This window comes from Ranitomeya imitator, chromosome 4 (genome assembly GCF_032444005.1).
Source record: "Ranitomeya imitator isolate aRanImi1 chromosome 4, aRanImi1.pri, whole genome shotgun sequence".
NCBI lineage: Eukaryota > Metazoa > Chordata > Amphibia > Anura > Dendrobatidae > Ranitomeya > Ranitomeya imitator.
Genome location: NC_091285.1, coordinates 668,541,088 through 668,560,264, shown reverse-complemented (window position 1 = coordinate 668,560,264; position 19,177 = coordinate 668,541,088). Strand labels below are relative to the sequence as shown.

At 44.7% G+C, this 19,177-nt stretch overlaps 1 protein-coding gene across 1 annotated transcript in view; it reads right to left on the bottom strand.

Moving 5' to 3' along the window:
* The window catches only part of RGL3 (ral guanine nucleotide dissociation stimulator like 3), a 60,252-nt gene extending 42,087 nt beyond the window's left edge, over positions 1 to 18,165 (bottom strand). The window contains exons 1-2 of the mRNA XM_069767208.1: positions 18,030 to 18,165; positions 8,318 to 8,440 (exon numbers count right to left, since the gene is read on the bottom strand). Of these exons, the coding sequence (XP_069623309.1) occupies positions 8,318 to 8,434 (117 nt within the window). The 5' untranslated portion in view covers positions 8,435 to 8,440; positions 18,030 to 18,165. The remainder of the gene's footprint in view (positions 1 to 8,317; positions 8,441 to 18,029) is intronic.
* Positions 18,166 to 19,177: the final 1,012 nt, after the last annotated feature.

Genomic DNA, 19,177 nt, shown 5'->3' with positions numbered 1-19,177 from the left:
ATAAAAATGCCGTTAATCCAGAAAGTCTGCATCGTTTATCTGAGTGTCTCAAAATGTTAATGCAGTGAAACTCCTTTAATTCAGCATCCAGAAGGTCTGCAGATTATATTCCACATATATACAGTAACAGAAAAAAATATGTTTTTTTAATCTGGTATCCGATAGTCCAGAAACTCCGGGTCTTATATCTGAGCGTATAAAAGTTACAAATATGGACCTCGTGCACTGGGCGCAGTCATGAGGAACAGAAAAGGGTCTTCACCAAAACTGTTCCCACAAAGATGGAGGCTACAATTGGCCACAATGTCTTGTGCTGAATCATTAAGATTTCCCTTTAGTGGAGCTAAGGGACCGAGGCCGCCCCCTGATAACAGCCCAGAGCGTTATCCTCCTCCACCATCGGTACAGGGGGCACAATGCAATCAGGGGTAACGTTCTCCTGGAATCACCAAACCCAGACTCCTCCATCAGACGCAGATAGAGAGGTGTGACCCGTCACTGCACAGAACATGTCTCCTCCAGACTCCAGTAGTGGCGGCTTTACACCACTCCATCCCACCCTCGGCATTGTGCTTGGTGATGTAAGGCTGCATGCATGAAACTCCTGGTGGGGGCGCAGGGTTTGTGATTATGTTAATACCAGAGAAGGTCTGGACTCTGCAGTTATGTGGTCAAAAGAGCGGTGGTGACTTTTCTGCTCTCTGTTCCTCAGCACTCGGCCTCACACTCCATAACGTTACGGGATCTCCACTTTGTGGTTGAGTTGCTGCCGTTTCTTCAACTTCTCACTAATGCGACTCACAGGTGATGGAGGAAGATTAGGAGGAAGAACATCATGGATGGACTTGTTACCCCGGTGGCCCATATTACAGGACTGCGCTGGTATCAGTGAGCTCTGCACCACCGACCGTTCTGTCACATGTTACAAAGGCAGACAGCATGGTGGGGGGCCGGAGCGTATACACTGGGCGTGAGGGTTCAGATGTTATATACTTGGGGTGAGGGACCGGATGTTTTACATCGGGGGGCAACAGTTCAGATGTTATACACTGGAAGGTGAGGAGCCGGATGTTATACAACTGGGGGAAGGAGATGGGGCTGGATGTTATACATGGTGGGGTGAAGGTACGGATGTTATACATAGGGGGATGAGGGTACGGATGTTCTACACCGGGGGGGGAATGATGGGGCAGGATATTATACAACTGGGGGGAAGGAGATGGGGCCGCCGGATGCTATTCATGGGAGGGGGGGGTGAGGGTACGGATGTTATACATAGGGGGGTGAGGAGTCGGATGTTATACAGCGGGGGGGGGGGGGGGGGGCGGATATAATCCACGGGGGGTAAGGGTCAAATCGGGGGCAATGGGACTAAATGAGAACCCTGGAATCAACATTTTGTCTACATCTACACCTTTGGCCTGGGACAGCTCATAGAATCTCATGGCTTTCAGTATCACCTCTATGCTGATGACACAGAGATCTACATCTCTGGACCAGATATCACCTCCCTACTAACCAGAATCCCTCAATGTCTGTCCGCTATTTCGTCCTTCTTCTCCGCTAGATTTCTGAAACTTAACATGGACAAAACAGAATTCATCATCTTTCCCCCATCTCACGCGACCCCCCCAATGAACCTATCCATTACAGTAAACGGCTGCCCACTCTCCCCAGTCCCACAAGCTCGCTGCCTCGGGGTAATCCTTGACGGTGATCTCTCCTTCAAACCACATATCCAAGCCCTTTCCACTTCCTGCTGACTTCAACTCAGAAATATTTCACGAATCCGTTCATTACTAAACCAATAATCTGCAGAAACCCTAGTGCATGCCCTCATCATCTCTCGCCTTGACTACTGCAACCTCCTGCTCTGTGGCCTCCCCTCTAACACTCTCGCACCCCTCCAATCTACTCTAAACTCTGCTGCCCAACTAATCCACCTGTCCCCCCGCTATTCCCCGGCCTCTCCCCTCTGTCAATCCCTTCTCTGGCTCCCCATTGCCCAGAGACTCCAGTACAAAACCCTAACCATGACGTACAAAGCCATCCACAACCTGTCTCCTTCATACATCTGTGACCTCGTCTCCCGGTACTTACCTGCACGCAACCTCCGATCCTCACAAGATCTCCTTCTCTACTCCCCTCTTATCTCCTCTTCCCACAATCGTATACAAGATTTCTCTCGCGCATCACCCCTACACTGGAACCCTCTACCACAACACATCAGACTCTCACCTACCATCAAAACCTTCAAAAAGAACCTGAAGACCCACCTCTTCCGGCAAGCCTACAACCTGCAGTAACCACCGATCGACCAAACCACTGCACGGCCAGCTCTACCCGCACCTACTGTATTCTCACCCATCCCTTGTAGATTGTGAGCTCTCACGGGCAGGGTCCTCACTCCTCCTGTACCAGTTATGACTTGTATTGTTTCAAGATTATTGTACTTGTTTTCATTATGTATACCCCTCCTCACATGTAAAGCGCCATGGAACAAATGGCACTATAACAATAAATAATAATAATATCTATATATATAATTGTCTAAGGGTTTTTCCGTCTGTCTATCTGTCTGTCTGTCTTTCTGTCTGTCAGTCTGTCCTGGAAATCCCGCGTCTCTGATTGGTCGAGGCCGCCAGGCCTCGACCAATCAGTGACGGGCACGGTATCGACGTAGAAATCCCGCGCCTCTGATTGGTTGAGGCCGCCAGGCCTCGACCAATCAGCAACGGGCACAGCGACGATGATGTCATAAAGGACGTAGAAATCCCACGTTTCTGATTGGTCGAGGTCACCAGGCCTCGACCAATCAGCAACGGGCACAGCGACGATGATGTCATAAAGGACGTAGACATCCCGCGTCTCTGATTCAGCTACGGGCACAGTATCGACGTAGATGTCATAATGGTTGCCATGGTGACGATGATGTCATAAAGGTTGCCTCGACCAATCAGCGACGGGCACAGTCTGCCGCGAATTCTGGAATCATCATTGTCCATATACTACGGGGACATGCATATTCTAGAATTCCCGATGCGTTAGAATCGGGCCACAATCTAGTTAATAATATAATTATCTAAGGGTCACATCTGTCTTTCTGTCTGTCTTTCTGTCTGTCTGTCTGTCATGGATATTCATTGGTCGCGGCCTCTGTCTGTCATGGAAATCCAAGTCGCTGATTGGTCGTGGCAAAACGCCCACGACCATTGCCATGACCAATCAGCGACGGCCATAGTCTGGCAGGGAAATGGCCGCTGCTTTACTGCCCTGCAGTCAGCGCTGAGCGCTCACACAGGGTTAATGCCAGCGTTAATGGACCATGGTGTCATGGACTCCGTTAACATAGCTATTAACCCTGTGTGACCAACTTTTTACTATTGATGATGCGTATGCAGCATCAATAGTAAAAAGATCTAATGTTACAAATAATAATAATAATAAAAAAAAAGGTTATTCTCACCCTCCGACGTGGTGCGGTGTCTTCGGCAGTGCAAGCAGCAGGTTCCGGTGCCAAGGATGCTATGCGAGAAGGACCTGCCATGACGTCACGGTCATGTGACCGCGACATCATCACAGGTCCTGCGCTCATACCAACCCTGGAAGCTACCGTGTGCACCGCACACAGGCGCCAGGACTACAAGGGGCCTTCGGAAAGTGAGTATATGTATTTTTTTTATTTTAACTCTTTTTTAACCACGCATATAGTGCCCACATTGCTATATACTATGTGGGCTGTGTTACATACTGCGTGGGCTCTGTTATATACAGTACTACATCTCTGTGCTATATACTATGTAGCTGGGCAATATACAATGTGACTGTGCAATATACAACATGACTGTCCAATATACTACCTGGCTGTGCAATATAGTATGCGGCTCTGCTGTAAACTACGTGGCTGACCAATATACTACATACCTGTGCAATACACTACGTGGCCTGTGTTATATGCTACGTGGCTGTGTTATATACTACGTAGCTCTACTATATACTACGTACGCTGTGTTATATACTACGTTGGTTGTGTTATATACAACGTAGCTCTACTATATACTATGTACGCTGTGTTATATACTACGTCGGTTGTGTTATATACTACGTAGCTCTACTATATACTATGTACGCTGTGTTATATACTACGTCGGTTGTGTTATACATTACGTTAACGTGCAATATAGTACGTAGCCTGTGCTATATACTACCTACATATTCTAGAATACCCGATACGTTAGAATCGGGCCAACATCTAGTATATATATATATTCAGTATCCAACAATCCAGGAAATGTGCATATTATATAAATTAGCATAGAAATTCCTCATATTTATATACCATAAAATTATTTTAATCCAACGTCCAATAGTCTATAAGTTCTGATACCCCAGCACAGAACTGTGAATAGAATGTTTCTGTGAGGGGTCGTCTCACTATAAAAAAAGTTTTTAAAAAAAAGAACCTGGCTCAGTAACTCTACGTTCACATTAGCGTTTTGAGCGGTTGCGTCGGGCGCACCAGCGGCGACGCATGCGTCATGCGCCCCTATATTTAACATGGGGGGCGCATGGACATGCATTGTGCTGCATTTTGCGACACATGCGTTTTTTTGGCCGCAAGCGTAGGGCGCAGAGGACGCAGCAAGTTGCATTTTTTTTTGCGTCCATTTTTCGGCAAAAAAGGACGCCTGCGTCGCAAAACGCAGCGTTTTAGCGTGCGTTTTGTTGCGTTTTTGTTTGCGTTGTGCGGTGCGCCGCCGACGCAGCCCCGCACAACGCAAATGTGAACGTAGCCTTAATCAGTTGATTGCTGCAGATCTGGGATCACAGTTCTACCCGGCCATGCATTACCCTGCAGTGGCCACTACAGGGCAAATGTAGTATTACACCGCGTCCATTCAAATCATTTATTGACCGTGTATTACAAGGACAGAGTCTTGCAGAGCGAATGCTGCACAGTTCTATAACACAATGATCACCTATCATGTCCGTGTGCCCTAATAGTTCATAAAGATGGGCTGTCATTGTGACAACCCCTGAAAATGCTTTCACGGTGTTCCAAATCCTTCTCAGCCAATCAAAACCACCAAGAGGACTAAAAGGGGACTACACTGAAGTAGGTGCAATCTCTAGTTCCCTCAATCGGAGGATCAAGAAATTAATTAATGTCGGTACCTATACGCATATGGACCACCACCAAAGACAACCTCATCGCCCCAAATCCCCTTAAAGAGGACATACCACCTCGTCTTGCTGTCGGCCGGTGACTGATGACACCTGAATTCTGCCTTATTTTATATATACACATAAAGCTCATCTTAGGTGTTGCCAAAACATAAAAATTCAAAGCAAAACCAAAGTCGCTCTGTGATCAGTAAATGTTCTGCACAGATCACAGAGGCCGGACGGGAACGAGCGGTAAGAAGAGGTTCAGGGACGACTCCGGGTTCACAATATTTTCTTTCCATTTTTGTCTTACGTTTGAGTTCCATCAGACACATGACATACAAAGGAGATGAAAATGGATTAATTAATGAACGTCTGTGGCTCACTGTTAGTGTTTCTACCTCCTGTAGACAAGGTTCTAGGTTTTTGTCCCATCAGATTCATTATATAAGAAGAAGCTGAAAATTCTTTAAATTAATTAATGAAAGTCCATGGCTCACTATTAGTGTTTCTGCCTTCTGTAGACAAGGTTCTAGAGTTGAATACTATCAGAGTCCTGATATACGAAGAAGATGAAAATTACATTAATGAAAGTTTGTGTCTCACTGTTAGTGTTTCTACCTCCAGTAGACAAGGTTCTAGGTTTGAGCCCCGTCAGAGACCTGATATGCGAAAAAGCTGAAAATTATTGAAATTAATTACATTTTATGGCTCACTGTTAGTGTTTCTGCCTCCTGTAGACAAGGTTTTACGCTTGACTCCCATCAAAGACCAGATATACAGAGAAGCTGAAAATGAAATTAAAGTATGTGGCTCTCTGTTAGTGTTTCTGCCTCATGTAGACAAGGTTCCTCCGAGATTGAGTCCCATGAGATACCTGATATATAGTATGAAGAAGCTGGAAATTAAATTAATTAACGGAAGTATGTGGCTCACTGTTAGTGTTTCTGCCTCAAGTAGGTGTTTCTGACTTTACTTTTAAGTCAAATCACAGACCTGATGTACAAATAAACTGAAAATTAAATTAATTAATGAAAGTATGTGGCTCACTGTTAGTGTTTCTGCCTCCTGTAGCCAAGGTTCTAGGTTTGAGTCCCATCAGATATTTGAAAATAAATAATCTAGAGAAGCATCACCCCAAGCGCTGCTATAACATTAGGTGGGCCCTCCAGGGGCGGACTGCAATAGTGCTCTGTGTTGTATATCTCTCTTTTTTATTTTTTTAAAGAGAATCTACAGAGGAAACTCAAATGTGTTGCCCATCCTGCTCTGGGGTATTGTTACTGGTGAGTACAGAGTTTACATATTATATACACTTCTAGTAGGAACACTCACACTTGTCTAATGGAAGAACTCTAAAGGTACCTTCACACATAACGATATCGTTAACGATATCGTTGCTTTTTGTGACGTAGCAATGATATCGTTAAGGAAATCGTTATGTGTGACAGCGACCAACGATCAGGCCCCTGCTGGGAGATCGTTGGTCGCTGAATAAAGTCCAGAACTTTATTTAGTCGCTGGATCTCCCGTGGACATCGCTGGATCGGCGTGTGTGACACCGATCCAGCGATGTCTTCACTGGTAACCAGGGCCGCGCTTAGTAACCTGATATTTACCCTGGTTACCATTGTAAAAGTTAAAAAAAAAAAACAGTACATACTCACATTCCGATGTCTGTCACGTCCCCCGCCGTCAGCTTCCCGCACTGACTGAGTCAGTGCCGGCCGTAAAGCAGAGCCAGAGCACAGCGGTGACGTCACCGCTGTGCTCTGCTTTACGGCCGGCGCTGACACAGTCAGTGCGGGAAGCTGACGGCGGGGGACGTGACAGACATCGGAATGTGAGTATGTACTGTTTTTTTTTTTAACTTTTACAATGGTAACCAGGGTAAATATCAGGTTACTAAGCGCGGCCCTGCGCTTAGTAACCCAATATTTACCCTGGTTACAAGTGAACACATCGCTGGATCGGCGTCACACATGCCGATCCAGCGATGACAGCGGGTGATCAACGACCAAAAAAAGGTCCTGATCATTCCCCAACGACCAACAATCTCCCAGCAGGGGCCTGATCGTTGGTCACTGTCACACATAACGAGATCGTTAGCGGGATCGTTGCTATGTCACAAAAAGCGTGACGTTGCAACGATATCGTTAACGAAATCGTTATGTGTGAAGGTACCTTTACTGGTAGAAAGTGCAGCTTTAGAGTAAGGGATGTTTCACTTTCCATAGGAAAGACAAAAACTTGGACACCGAGCAATGTCTGAAAAGGTGTCTTGTAAATCACAAGGAACTGACCACCCTCAGGATGAGCCAACATGACCAATCTCAATACAGTTGTAGACCTGTTAAAACGTCATTTCAACCCACCTAATAGTTGTGATACTTGGCCGCAACTTTCCACAACATCTTGGACTGGTTGGGACAATGGGATGTTTGCCATGTTAGGGTTGCATGTAGGGAAGAATGAGGGCAATACAAAGGAAACATAAGTACTTTTTGGAATCCTGGGGAAACCTTACTCAGGGAGAACATTAATTATAATTGTTCACAGTAGAGGGGAGGTAACAGTTTACAGGCACACAACTATGCCACAGTTCTGAGCTGGAGTTGATCACAGGGGTTTTAATCAAGTTTCTTTTCATCACACAAAATCACTTCTCTTCATGCAATGCTTCATCAACAAATCTCTTTACAGATAACTTCACACAGTGTATTAACCTAAGCAGAACTGTACCTTTATCATGTAGTGTGGGGGATGGGGGGGGAGGGAGAATGAGTCTGGTGCTGTAGCTCTCTCACTTCTATCTTGATGTAATAAAGATGCTTATTGCTGTCCTGACTGCTTCTATGATCACAGCAATCACTTCCCAGGATGAACTGTTCTTTACAGCTTGTCTGATTTCAGTCTGATAGGAGACTCTCTAGCACACACCCTACTCTTAGACGTCCAGGGCACAGTAACAACTTTCCTAGTACCACCTGGGGCTGAGCTAACCACTCCCTGTCTGCTATAAACATGTGAACCCCTATAGTTGCTGGATGATTCTAAATCAACAGCGCAGCTTCTACCTGTCACATAAGCTGTCAATAATTGTGACTTTAGGAGGAATACAACTTACATTACAGATAAATTCGAGACTCACCTTGTATCTGGAAGCTTCATCATCATTGGCGAGGCAGCGATACGCTTGTAAGACGATCCCCCAACTCATGTCAAGGTCCAGAGACAGACTGCTGCGTGAGCCAGGATCACCAAACATTTTGATCTTTTAGAAAAGAAAGCATTTCAGACTTAAGAGGCTGCAGTGCGTGTAACTTCTTATGATGGGGTAGAGGAAGCTACTTGGGCGTCATTTGATGGGAACATGTGACCCAAATCTTGGTAATGGTTGTCTTAAAACTCAACATTTTATAGCACATAAAACATAAAAATATTGTTGGGTCTACTTATAACATGCTGGACTTTAATCTTCAGTCTATGAGGTTCTTGATTTGGACAAGAATCAACTTTTTTTTTATCATCTTCATCTTTCGTTCATGTCCATGATAAAGGTGTATCATTAATGCCGGAGCGTCTATTTCCTAGTTGTATGGACACGTTATCAAACGTCGAGCACGTTTTTGAGGTAACACATTTGCCCTGCCTGTTTTATCACAGGAGCGTTTCTGCTACATCACCAGTCCTGTGAGCTTATCATAAATCAAGTTAGTAACATATAAGCTCAGCGGCTGCCAGAGCTCCTACATGACCGACTTGATATATAATGAGTTCAGATGGATGGAGACCTGACAGAAACACTTACAGTGGGGCAAAAAAGTATTTAGTCAGTCAGCAATAGTGCAAGTTCCACCACTTAAAAAGATGAGAGGCGTCTGTAATTTACATCATAGGTAGACCTCAACTATGGGAGGCAAACTGAGAAAAAAAAATCCAGAAAATCACATTGTCTGTTTTTTTTATCATTTTTTTTGCATATTATGGTGGAAAATAAGTATTTGGTCAGAAACAAACAATCAAGATTTCTGGCTCTCACAGACCTGTAACTTTTTCTTTAAGAGTCTCCTCTTTCCTCCACTCATTACCTGTGATAATGGCACCTGTTTAAACTTGTTATCAGTATAAAAAGACACCTGTGCACACCCTCAAACAGTCTGACTCCAAACTCCACTATGGTGAAGACCAAAGAGCTGGCAAAGGACACCAGAAACAAAATTGTAGCCCTGCACCAGGCTGGGAAGACTGAATCTGCAATAGCCAACCAGCTTGGAGTGAAGAAATCAACAGTGGGAGCAATAATTAGAAAATGGAAGACATACAAGACCACTGATAATCTCCCTCGATCTGGGGCTCCACGCAAAATCCCACCCCGTGGGGTCAGAATGATCACAAGAACGGTGAGCAAAAATCCCAGAACCACGCGGGGGGACCTAGTGAATGAACTGCAGAGAGCTGGGACCAATGTAACAAGGCCTACCATAAGTAACACACTACACCACCATGGACTCAGATCCTGCAGTGCCAGACGTGTCCCACTGCTTAAGCCAGTACATGTCCGGGCCCATCTGAAGTTTGCTCGAGAGCATTTGGATGATCCAGAGGAGTTTTGGGAGAATGTCCTATGGTCTGATGAAACCAAACTGGAACTGTTTGGTAGAAACACAACTTGTCGTGTTTGGAGGAAAAAGAATACTGAGTTGCATCCATCAAACACCATACCTACTGTAAAGCATGGTGGTGGAAACATCATGCTTTGGGGCTGTTTCTCTGCAAAGGGGCCAGGACGACTGATCCGGGTACATGAAAGAATGAATGGGGCCATGTATCGTGAGATTTTGAGTGCAAACCTCCTTCCATCAGCAAGGGCATTGAAGATGAAACGTGGCTGGGTCTTTCAACATGACAATGATCGAAAGCACACCGCCAGGGCAATGAAGGAGTGGCTTCGTAAGAAGCATTTCAAGGTCTTGGAGTGGCCTAGCCAGTCTCCAGATCTCGACCCTATAGAAAACCTTTGGAGGGAGTTAAAAGTCCGTGTTGCCAAGCGAAAAGCCAAAAACATCACCGCTCTAGAGGAGATCTGCATGGAGGAATGGGCCAACATACCAACAACAGTGTGTGGCAACCTTGTGAAGACTTACAGAAAACGTTTGACCTCTGTCATTGCCAACAAAGGATATATTACAAAGTATTGAGATGAAATTTTGTTTCTGACCAAATACTTATTTTCCACCATAATATGCAAATAAAATGTTAAAAAAACAGACAATGTGATTTTCTGGATTTTTTTTTCTGTTTGTCTCCCATAGTTGAGGTCTACCTATGATGTAAATTACAGACGCCTCTCATCTTTTTAAGTGGTGGAACTTGCACTATTGCTGACTGACTAAATACTTTTTTGCCCCACTGTACATCCTGTGATAAAACAGGAAGGAAAAATGTGTTACCTCAGAAATCAGCAGCTGCAAGCCCCTGCTGTTTCATCTGCATACTAACTCATCATAAGTAATGTATGCTATTTTCTCTGGCCATTTTGTGTATACCATATTATGTATATTCAATGCCATTTTATGGCAAAAAATATTATACACATATGGTATACTATATACAGTGCCTTTAAAAAAAAGTATTCATACCCAGTGAAGTTTTCCACATTTTTTCACGTCAGAGCCACAGCGTTAAATGTATTTTCTTGGGATTTTATGTGATACCAACACAAAGTAGCAAGTATTTGTAAAGTGTAAAGGAAATGATATCAGCTTTTCTAAATATTTAAAAAATATAAATCTGAAAATTGTGACGTGCATTTACATTCAATCGCCTGTAGTCTGAAAACCCTAAATAAATTCCTGAATGACCAATTGCTTTCAGAAGTCACATAATTAGTAAAGTGAGTTGACCTGTGTGTAATTTATTCTCAGAATAACTACTGCTGTTCTGTGACAAGGCCTCAGAGGTTTGTTTGAGGGCATTAGGGATCAAATAGCGTCATGAAAACCAAGGAACCCACCAGACAGGTCAGGGATAAAGTTGTGGAGGAGAATAAATCAGGGTTAGTTAAAAAAAAAATAGCCCAAGCTCTGAACATCTCACGGAGCACTCGTCAATCCATCATCCAAACATGGAAGGAGTATAGTACAACCGCAAATCTACCAAGACATGGCCGTCCACCTAAATCGACATCCCAAGCAAGGACAGCACTAATTAGAGAAGCAGCCAATAGCTCTATGGTCACTCTGGAAAAGCTGCAGAGATTCACAGATCAGTTGGGAAAATCTACCCACAGGACAACAGAAAAAAAAATTCACATTGGGATTGAACATATGGCATTCGTTACAAATGAGGTAGAAGAATCAAGCAACGTTTTCACCATGATAGGCCTTTTTCAAGCCAAAAATCACAAGTATACAAAAAGTCAGCTATACTAAAACATTATGTTTTATCCCGATGAGATGTTTTTTTTTCCTGGTGCTTCGAATTCTTTTGGACTTTGAACCTGCTTTGGAACTTGTGGGGGGGGGGGGGGGGGAGTCAATCTGAGCCTGTACAGATTGGCCTTTGATGGAAAGAAAGACATTTTTGAAAGCAAGCCATAAGAAGTCCCATTTGTGGTTTACAAAAGTCCATGTAGGGGACACAGCGAGCATGTGGAAGAAGGTGCTTTAGTCAGATGAGACTAACGTGGAACGTTTTGAGCTAACTGTAATACGCTATATGTGGTAGAAAACTAATACTGCACGTCACCCTGAAAACACCATCCCCACCGTCAAACATGTTGGTAACATCATCATGCTATGGAGAGGCTTTTCTTTAGCAGGGAGAAGGAAGCTGGTCAGAGTTGATAGTAAGATGGATGAAGCTAAATACAGGGTGATAATGGAGGAAAAGTTGTTAGAGTCTTCAAAAGACTCAAGACTGGGGTGTAGGTTCACCTTCCGGCAGGACAATGACCCTAAACATCCTGGTAGTTCTACAATGGATGGTTTAGATCAACGCATGATCTGTGTGTGAATGGCCCAGACTTAAATTGACAAGACTTGAAAATTGCTGATCACAGACGCCTCCATCCAATCTCGCTGAGCGATAGCGAGTGTGCAAAGAAGAAGGGGCACAAATGTCACCTCTAGATGTGCAAAGCTGATAGAGACATACCCCAAAAGACTGCAGCAGTAATTGAATTTAGAAAACCGTGTATAATTTCCTTTACACGTCACAAATACTGGCTACTTTGTGTTGGTATATCACATAAAATCCAAATAAAATCCATTTAGGTTTGTGGGTGTAATATTAAAAAACGTGGAAAATTTCACTGGGTGTGAATACTTTTTCAAGGCACTCTAAATACACAAATACGCAATGACATTTATATGGACGGGGCTTGAAGCTTCTCGAACTTCCCAGATGGAAGTGTTTCCTGCCTTGTTTGAAGACGTAGTGAAGCCTTCATTATAGGAATACTTGACTCTGTAGTACGTATAGGAAACATCTAGCGACACATACACCTGGAAGGATCACACCCACAGCGTTCTACGATTTGGCGAAAATTTAGATTTGTGATTGTTAAATTTTTGTACAAACAAAATTAATTTTGTCACAGTAACACTGGATTTTTTTTGCAACAATAGACATACATTTTTTTTGGCATCCCGTTTTATGCCTACAACAAAGATGTGGGCCCCTAACGTTTTTTTGTTTGATGGTGGTTGGGTAGGAGCTTCAAGATGGCCCAAACTTATCCATCGCTCTAGTAAATGGTGAGGGCTCAGAGGAAGATAACACATCATAAAAATCTGATCTTTTCTGTAGCAACAGCCACATTTGTACAAAAGCAGGGTTGTCCATGGGAGCATCTCTGGGGTGCATCTAAGGTAAAAAGGTGTCCATGGGGAGCATTTAAGGTTACAAGGTGCCTATCAAGAGTATCTGAGGTTACAGAATCCATATGGAAGCATCTAAGTTATAAGATATCTATGAGAACATCTAACATCTTACAGGGAGCCTATGCGAGCACCTAAAAGTAAAGGGTGCCTTTGGGAGTACCTAAGATTACAGGGTGCCTATGGAAGCACCTAAGGATAAGGTTACAGGGTGCCTATGGGAGCACCTAAGGTTACTGGGTGCCTATGGGAGCACCTAAGATTACTGGGAACTTATGGGAACATCTAAAGTTAAAAGGTGCCTATGGGAGCACCTAAGGTTACTGGGTGCCTATGGCAGCACCTAAGGTTTTTGGGTGCCTATGGGAGCATGTAAGGTTACAGAGTGCCTCTGGGAGCAAATAAGGTTACAGGGTGCCTATGGGAGCCCCTAATGTTACAGTGTGCCTATGAGAGCATAAAAGGTTACAGGGTACCTATGAGAGCACCTAAGGCAAAATAATGTCTATGAGATTATCTAGTTTTCAAGGTGCCTATGTGAACATCTAAAACTACAGAGTGCCTTTGGGAGCACCTAAGGTATAGATTGCCTATGGGAGCACCTAAGGTTACAGGGTGCCCATGGGAGCACCTGTTACAGGGTGCCTATGGGAGCATATAAGGTTACAGGGTGCCTATGGGAGAACCTAAGGCAAAAGAATATCTATGAGATTATCTAAGTTTTCAAGGTGCCTATGTGAACATCTAAGGCTATGTTCACACATAGCGTCCTGTCCCTGCGGGTTCTCCCGCAGCGGATTTGATAAATCTGCAGGGCAAAACAACTGCGGTTCTCCCTGCAGATTTATCGCGGTTTGTTCCGCGGTTTCCGCTGCGGGTTTCCGCCTATACTATTGATGCTGCATATGCAGCAATATGCAGCATCAATAGTAATGTTAAAAATAATAAAAATTGGTTATACTCACCCTCTGACGTCCCGATCCCTCGGCGCTGCACCCGGCGGTCCGGTTCCAGAGATGCTGTGCGAGAAGGACCCTTCGTGACGTCACGGTCATGTGACCGCGACGTCACCGAAGGTCCTGATCGCACAGCAACTCTGACCGGACGGCCGCGTGCAGCGCTGACTTCAGAGGGTGAGTATAACATGATTTTTTGTTTTTATTCTTTTTTTTAACCCCAAATATGGTTCCCGGGGCCTGGAGGAGAGTCTCCTCTCCCCCACCCCGGGTACCATCCGCACATTATCCGCTTACTTCCCGCAACGTGGGCACAGCCCCATGCGGGAAGTAAGCGGTTCAATGTATTCCTATGGGTGCAGAATCGCAGCGATTCTGCACAAAGAAGTGACATGCTGCGGGTTTTAAACCGCTGCGTTCCCGCGCGGTTTTTCCCGCAGCATGTGCACAGCGGTTTGCGGTTTCCATAGGGTTTACATGTAAATGGAAACGCTATGGAAACTGCAGCGGACCCGCTGCGGTTCCGCGGTAAAAACCGCAACGTGTGAATATAGCCTAATACTACAGTGTGCCTTTGGGAGCGCATGAGGTTACAGGGTGCCTATGGGAGCAGCTAAGGTTACAAGATGCCCATGGAAGCATTTAAAGTTACAGAGTGCCTATGGGAACAGTTAAAAGATGCCTATGGGGACTATTTCAGGTTTTAGGGTGCCTATAGGCGCACCTAAAATTATTGGATGCCTAGGAGAGCACCTAAGGTTACAGAGTGTCTAAGGGAGTGCCTAAGGTTGTAGGGTGTCTATGAGAGCATTTAAGGATGTAGAATACCTATGGGAAATATCTAAGGTTACAAGGTACATATGGAAGCACTTAAGGTTACAGGGCTCCTATAGGAACCCCTAAGGTTACAGGATGTCTATGGGAACATCTAAGATTACAGGATACTTATGGGGAGCCTTAAGGTAACAGCGTGCCTATAGGGAACCTCTAAGGTTACAGAGTGCCTATTGCAGCATCTATTGCAGGGGGCCTATGGAAGCACTGAAGGTTACAGGGTGCCTATGGGAACATCTAAAGTTAAGGATGCCTATGGGAGTAATTAAGGTTGTAGGGTGCCTAAAGGAACATCTAAGGAAGGATACAGGGTGCCTATGGAAAGTATTTAAGGCTGTTTGCTGCCTATAGCAAGCATTTAAGTTTAAGGATTGCCTATTGGAGCACCTAGGCTTATAGGATGCCTATGCAAGCACCTAAAAATACAGGATGTCTTCAGGAGCACCTAAGGTTACAGGGTGTATATGGGAACATCTAAGGTTACAGGGTGCCTATGGAAATAACTAAGGTTACAGGGTGCCTATGGGAACATCTAAGAATACAGGATGCCTATAGGAACATTTAACGTCACAGGGTGCCTATACAGAGCCTCTAAGCTTATTGGGTGGCTATGGGAACATGTAAGGTTACAAAGTGCCTATGGGAACATCTAAAGTTAAAGGGTGCATATGAGAACATCTAAGGATACAGGGTGCTTATGGGAACATCTAAGGATACACGGTGCCTATGGGAACATCTAATGTTACAGGGTGCCTATGGGAACATCTAAAGTTACAGGGTGCATATGGGAACATCTAAGGATACAGGGTGTCTATGGGAACATCTGAAGTTACAGGGTGCCTATGGGAACATCTAAGGTTACAGGGTGCCTAAGGGAACATCTAAGATTACAAGGTGCCTATGGGAACATCTAAGGTTACAGGGTGCCTATGGGAACATCTAAGGTTACAGGATGCATATGGGAACATGTAAGGCTACAGGGTACCTAGTACTACTGCCTCCTACTTCAGATCCTCTCTTCCTTTGGTGTCAATGTCCTCGCCCTATCCAGGATCTCCTCATACCTCACCAACCGCACATTTAGTGTTTCCTACTCCCATACTACCTCTTCATCTCGCCCACTCTCTGTTGGAGTCCCTCAAGGCTCTGTCCTAGGACCTCTTCTCTTCTCAATCTATATCCTTGACCTGGGACAACTCATAAGGTCCTATAGCTTCCAGTACCATCTATATGCTGATGACACTCAGATCTACCGGCCCAGATGTCACCTCTCTGCTCTCCCGCAGTGACTATCAGCCATATCCTCCTTCTTCTCCTCTCGCTTCCTCAAACTCAATGTGGACAAATCTGAACTCATCATCTTTCCTCCATCTCACAGATCTTCCCTACCTGATCTATTTATCAAAATAAATGAATTCACACTTTCCGCCATCCCGGTAATCTGCTGCCTCAGAGTAACCCTTGACTCTGCCCTGTCCTTCAAACCGCACATCCAAGCTCTCGCCACCTCCTGTCGCCTCCGTCTCAAAAATATTTCCAGAATCCATTCTTTCCTCAACCCTCACTCTACCAAAATGATCGTGCATGCCCTAATCATCTCCCGCCTTGACTACTGAAACATCCTCCTTTGTGGCCTACACTCTAACACTCTCGCACCTCTCCAGTCCATCCTTAACTCTGCTGCCTGACTAATTCATCTCTATCGTCGTTACTCCTCCGCTTCCCCTCTTTGCAAATCCCTTCACTGGCTCCCAATTTCCCAGCGTATCCAGTTTAAACTACTAACACTGACCTACAAAGCCATCCATAACCTGTCTCCTCCATATATTTCCAAACTAATCTCTCAATATCTTCCCTCACGTAATCTCCGGTCCTCCCAAAACCTCCTTCTCTCCTCCACGCTTATTCGCTCCTCTCCAATTGCCTCCAAGACTTCTCCCGAATATCCCCCATCCTCTGGAATTCTGTGCCCCAACACGTCCGGTCATCCACCACATTTGGATCCTTCAAACGGAACCTGAAAACCCATCTCTTCAAGGAAGCTTACAACCTGTAATGACCACACGGCCAACTCAACACCATTGGAGCTTCTGCAACCTCCGACCTATTGTCTCCTTCCCCATAATCCTGTAGAATGTAAGCCCGCAAGGGCAGCGTCCTCACCCCTCTGTATCAGTCTGTCATTGTTCGTTTTGTTTACTGTGATATTTGTATTTTGATGTAACCCCGTCTCATGTACAGCACCATGGAATTAATGGTGCTATATAAATAATAATAATAATACCTATGGAAATATCTAAGGTTACAGCATGTCGATGTCCGCAAGGAGAAATGTCACTTTTTGGATAAGGGTATCTACGGGAACATCTAAGGTTACTGGGTGCCTATGGGAACATCTAAGGTTACTGGGTGCCTAGGGGAACATCTAAGGTTACTGGGTGCCTATGGGAACATCTAAGGTTACTGGGTGCCTATGGGAACATCTAAGGTTACTGGGCACCTACGGGAACATCTAAGGTTACTGGGTTCCTATGGGAACATCTAAGGTTACTGGGTGACTAGGGGAACATCTAAGGTTACTGGGTGCCTATGGGAACATCTAAGGTTACTGGGTGCCTATGGGAATATGTAAGGTTACTGGGTGCCAATGGGAACATCTAAGGTTACTGGGTGCCTATGGAAACATCTAAGGTTACTGGGTGCCTATGGGAATATGTAAAGTTATAGGGTGCCTATGGGAACATCTAAGGTTACTGGGTGCCTATGGAAACATCTAAGGTTACTGGGTGCCTATGGGAATATGTAAGGTTACTGGGTGCCTATGGGAACATCTAAGGTTACTGGGTGCCTATGGGAACATGTAAGGTTACTGGGTGCCAATGGGAACATCTAAGGTTACTGGGTGCCTATGGAAACATCTAAGGTTACTGGGTGCCTATGGGAACATGTAAGGTTACTGGGTGCCTATGGGAACATGTTAGGTTACTGGGTGCCTATGGGAACATGTTAGGTTACTGGGTGCCTATGGGAACATCTAGGGTTACAGGATGCCTATAACGAGCATCGAATGTTGCATATCCATGCAGGGTATAAATACAGGCATTAACAGACACAGAAGTCTCTGTACCTTACAAAACACAATAATGCATATGGTATATAACCCTGCATATAATACATACTCTTTCCTCACCTCATAACTTCAATTCCCAAAATCACCCTCCAGAATTAGAAAAGTTTGCAAGGAAGTTAATAAAAATCCATGACAAGGGTGGGAACAGACGGCAACGTGTCCCCCACTCTTACACCCCACAGAGACGCAGCTGTGTGAGCCAGTGTATGGAAGGAAATTTAGATGATGTCCCTGTTACCTTTGATCCCCGTTTTTTACTTGTCTCACTTTTTCTCTTCCCTTCCTCCCTCTATCCCACTAGCTGGAAGCCGTCCTCCTACATCCTGCTCCCCCTACTCTGAATATTGCAGACTCAGGAGAGGGTGGTGTGGTGGGGCGGAATGTCACTTCCTCTGACCCCTCTCTTGCCTTTTCCCAGACCACAAAAACAATGCCAGATTTTTGTTGTTATCAAAAGCTCAGAGATTACAATGAACTCAAATGAGATTTCATCAATCCACAGAACCAAAACTAACAAAATGAAAAAATACTGATTTACATTAAAATTTTCGGTCTCTGGATTATTTAATAGATCACTAAAGTAATAAGAGGCTCAGGAGCCGGGTTATAGTAATAAGAGGTTACAGGGTAATAAGAGGATCAGGAGCCGGGTTACTGTAATAAGAGGTTACAGGGTAATAAGAGGATCAGGAGCCGGGTTACTGTAATAAGAGGTTACAGGGTAATAAGAGGATCAGGAGCCGGGTTACTGTAATAAGAGGTTACAGGGTAATAAGAGGATGAGGAGCCGGGTTACTGTAATAAGAGGTTACAGGGTAATAAGAGGATCAGGAGCCGGGTTACTGTAATAAGAGGTTACAGGGTAATAAGAGGATCAGGAGCCGGGTTACTGTAATAAGAGGTTACAGGGTAATAAGAGGATCAGGAGCCGGGTTACTGTAATAAGAGGTTACAGGGTAATAAGAGGATCAGGAGCCGGGTTACTGTAATAAGAGGTTACAGGGTAATAAGAGGATCAGGAGCCGGGTTACTGTAATAAGAGGTTACTGAGGTAATAAGAGGATCAGGAGCCGGGTTACTGTAATAAGATGTTACAGGGGTAATAAGAGGATCAGAAGCCGGGTTACTGTAATAAGAGGTTACAGGGGTAATAAGAGGATCAGGAGCCGGGTTACTGTAATAAGAGGTTACAGGGGTAATAAGAGGAT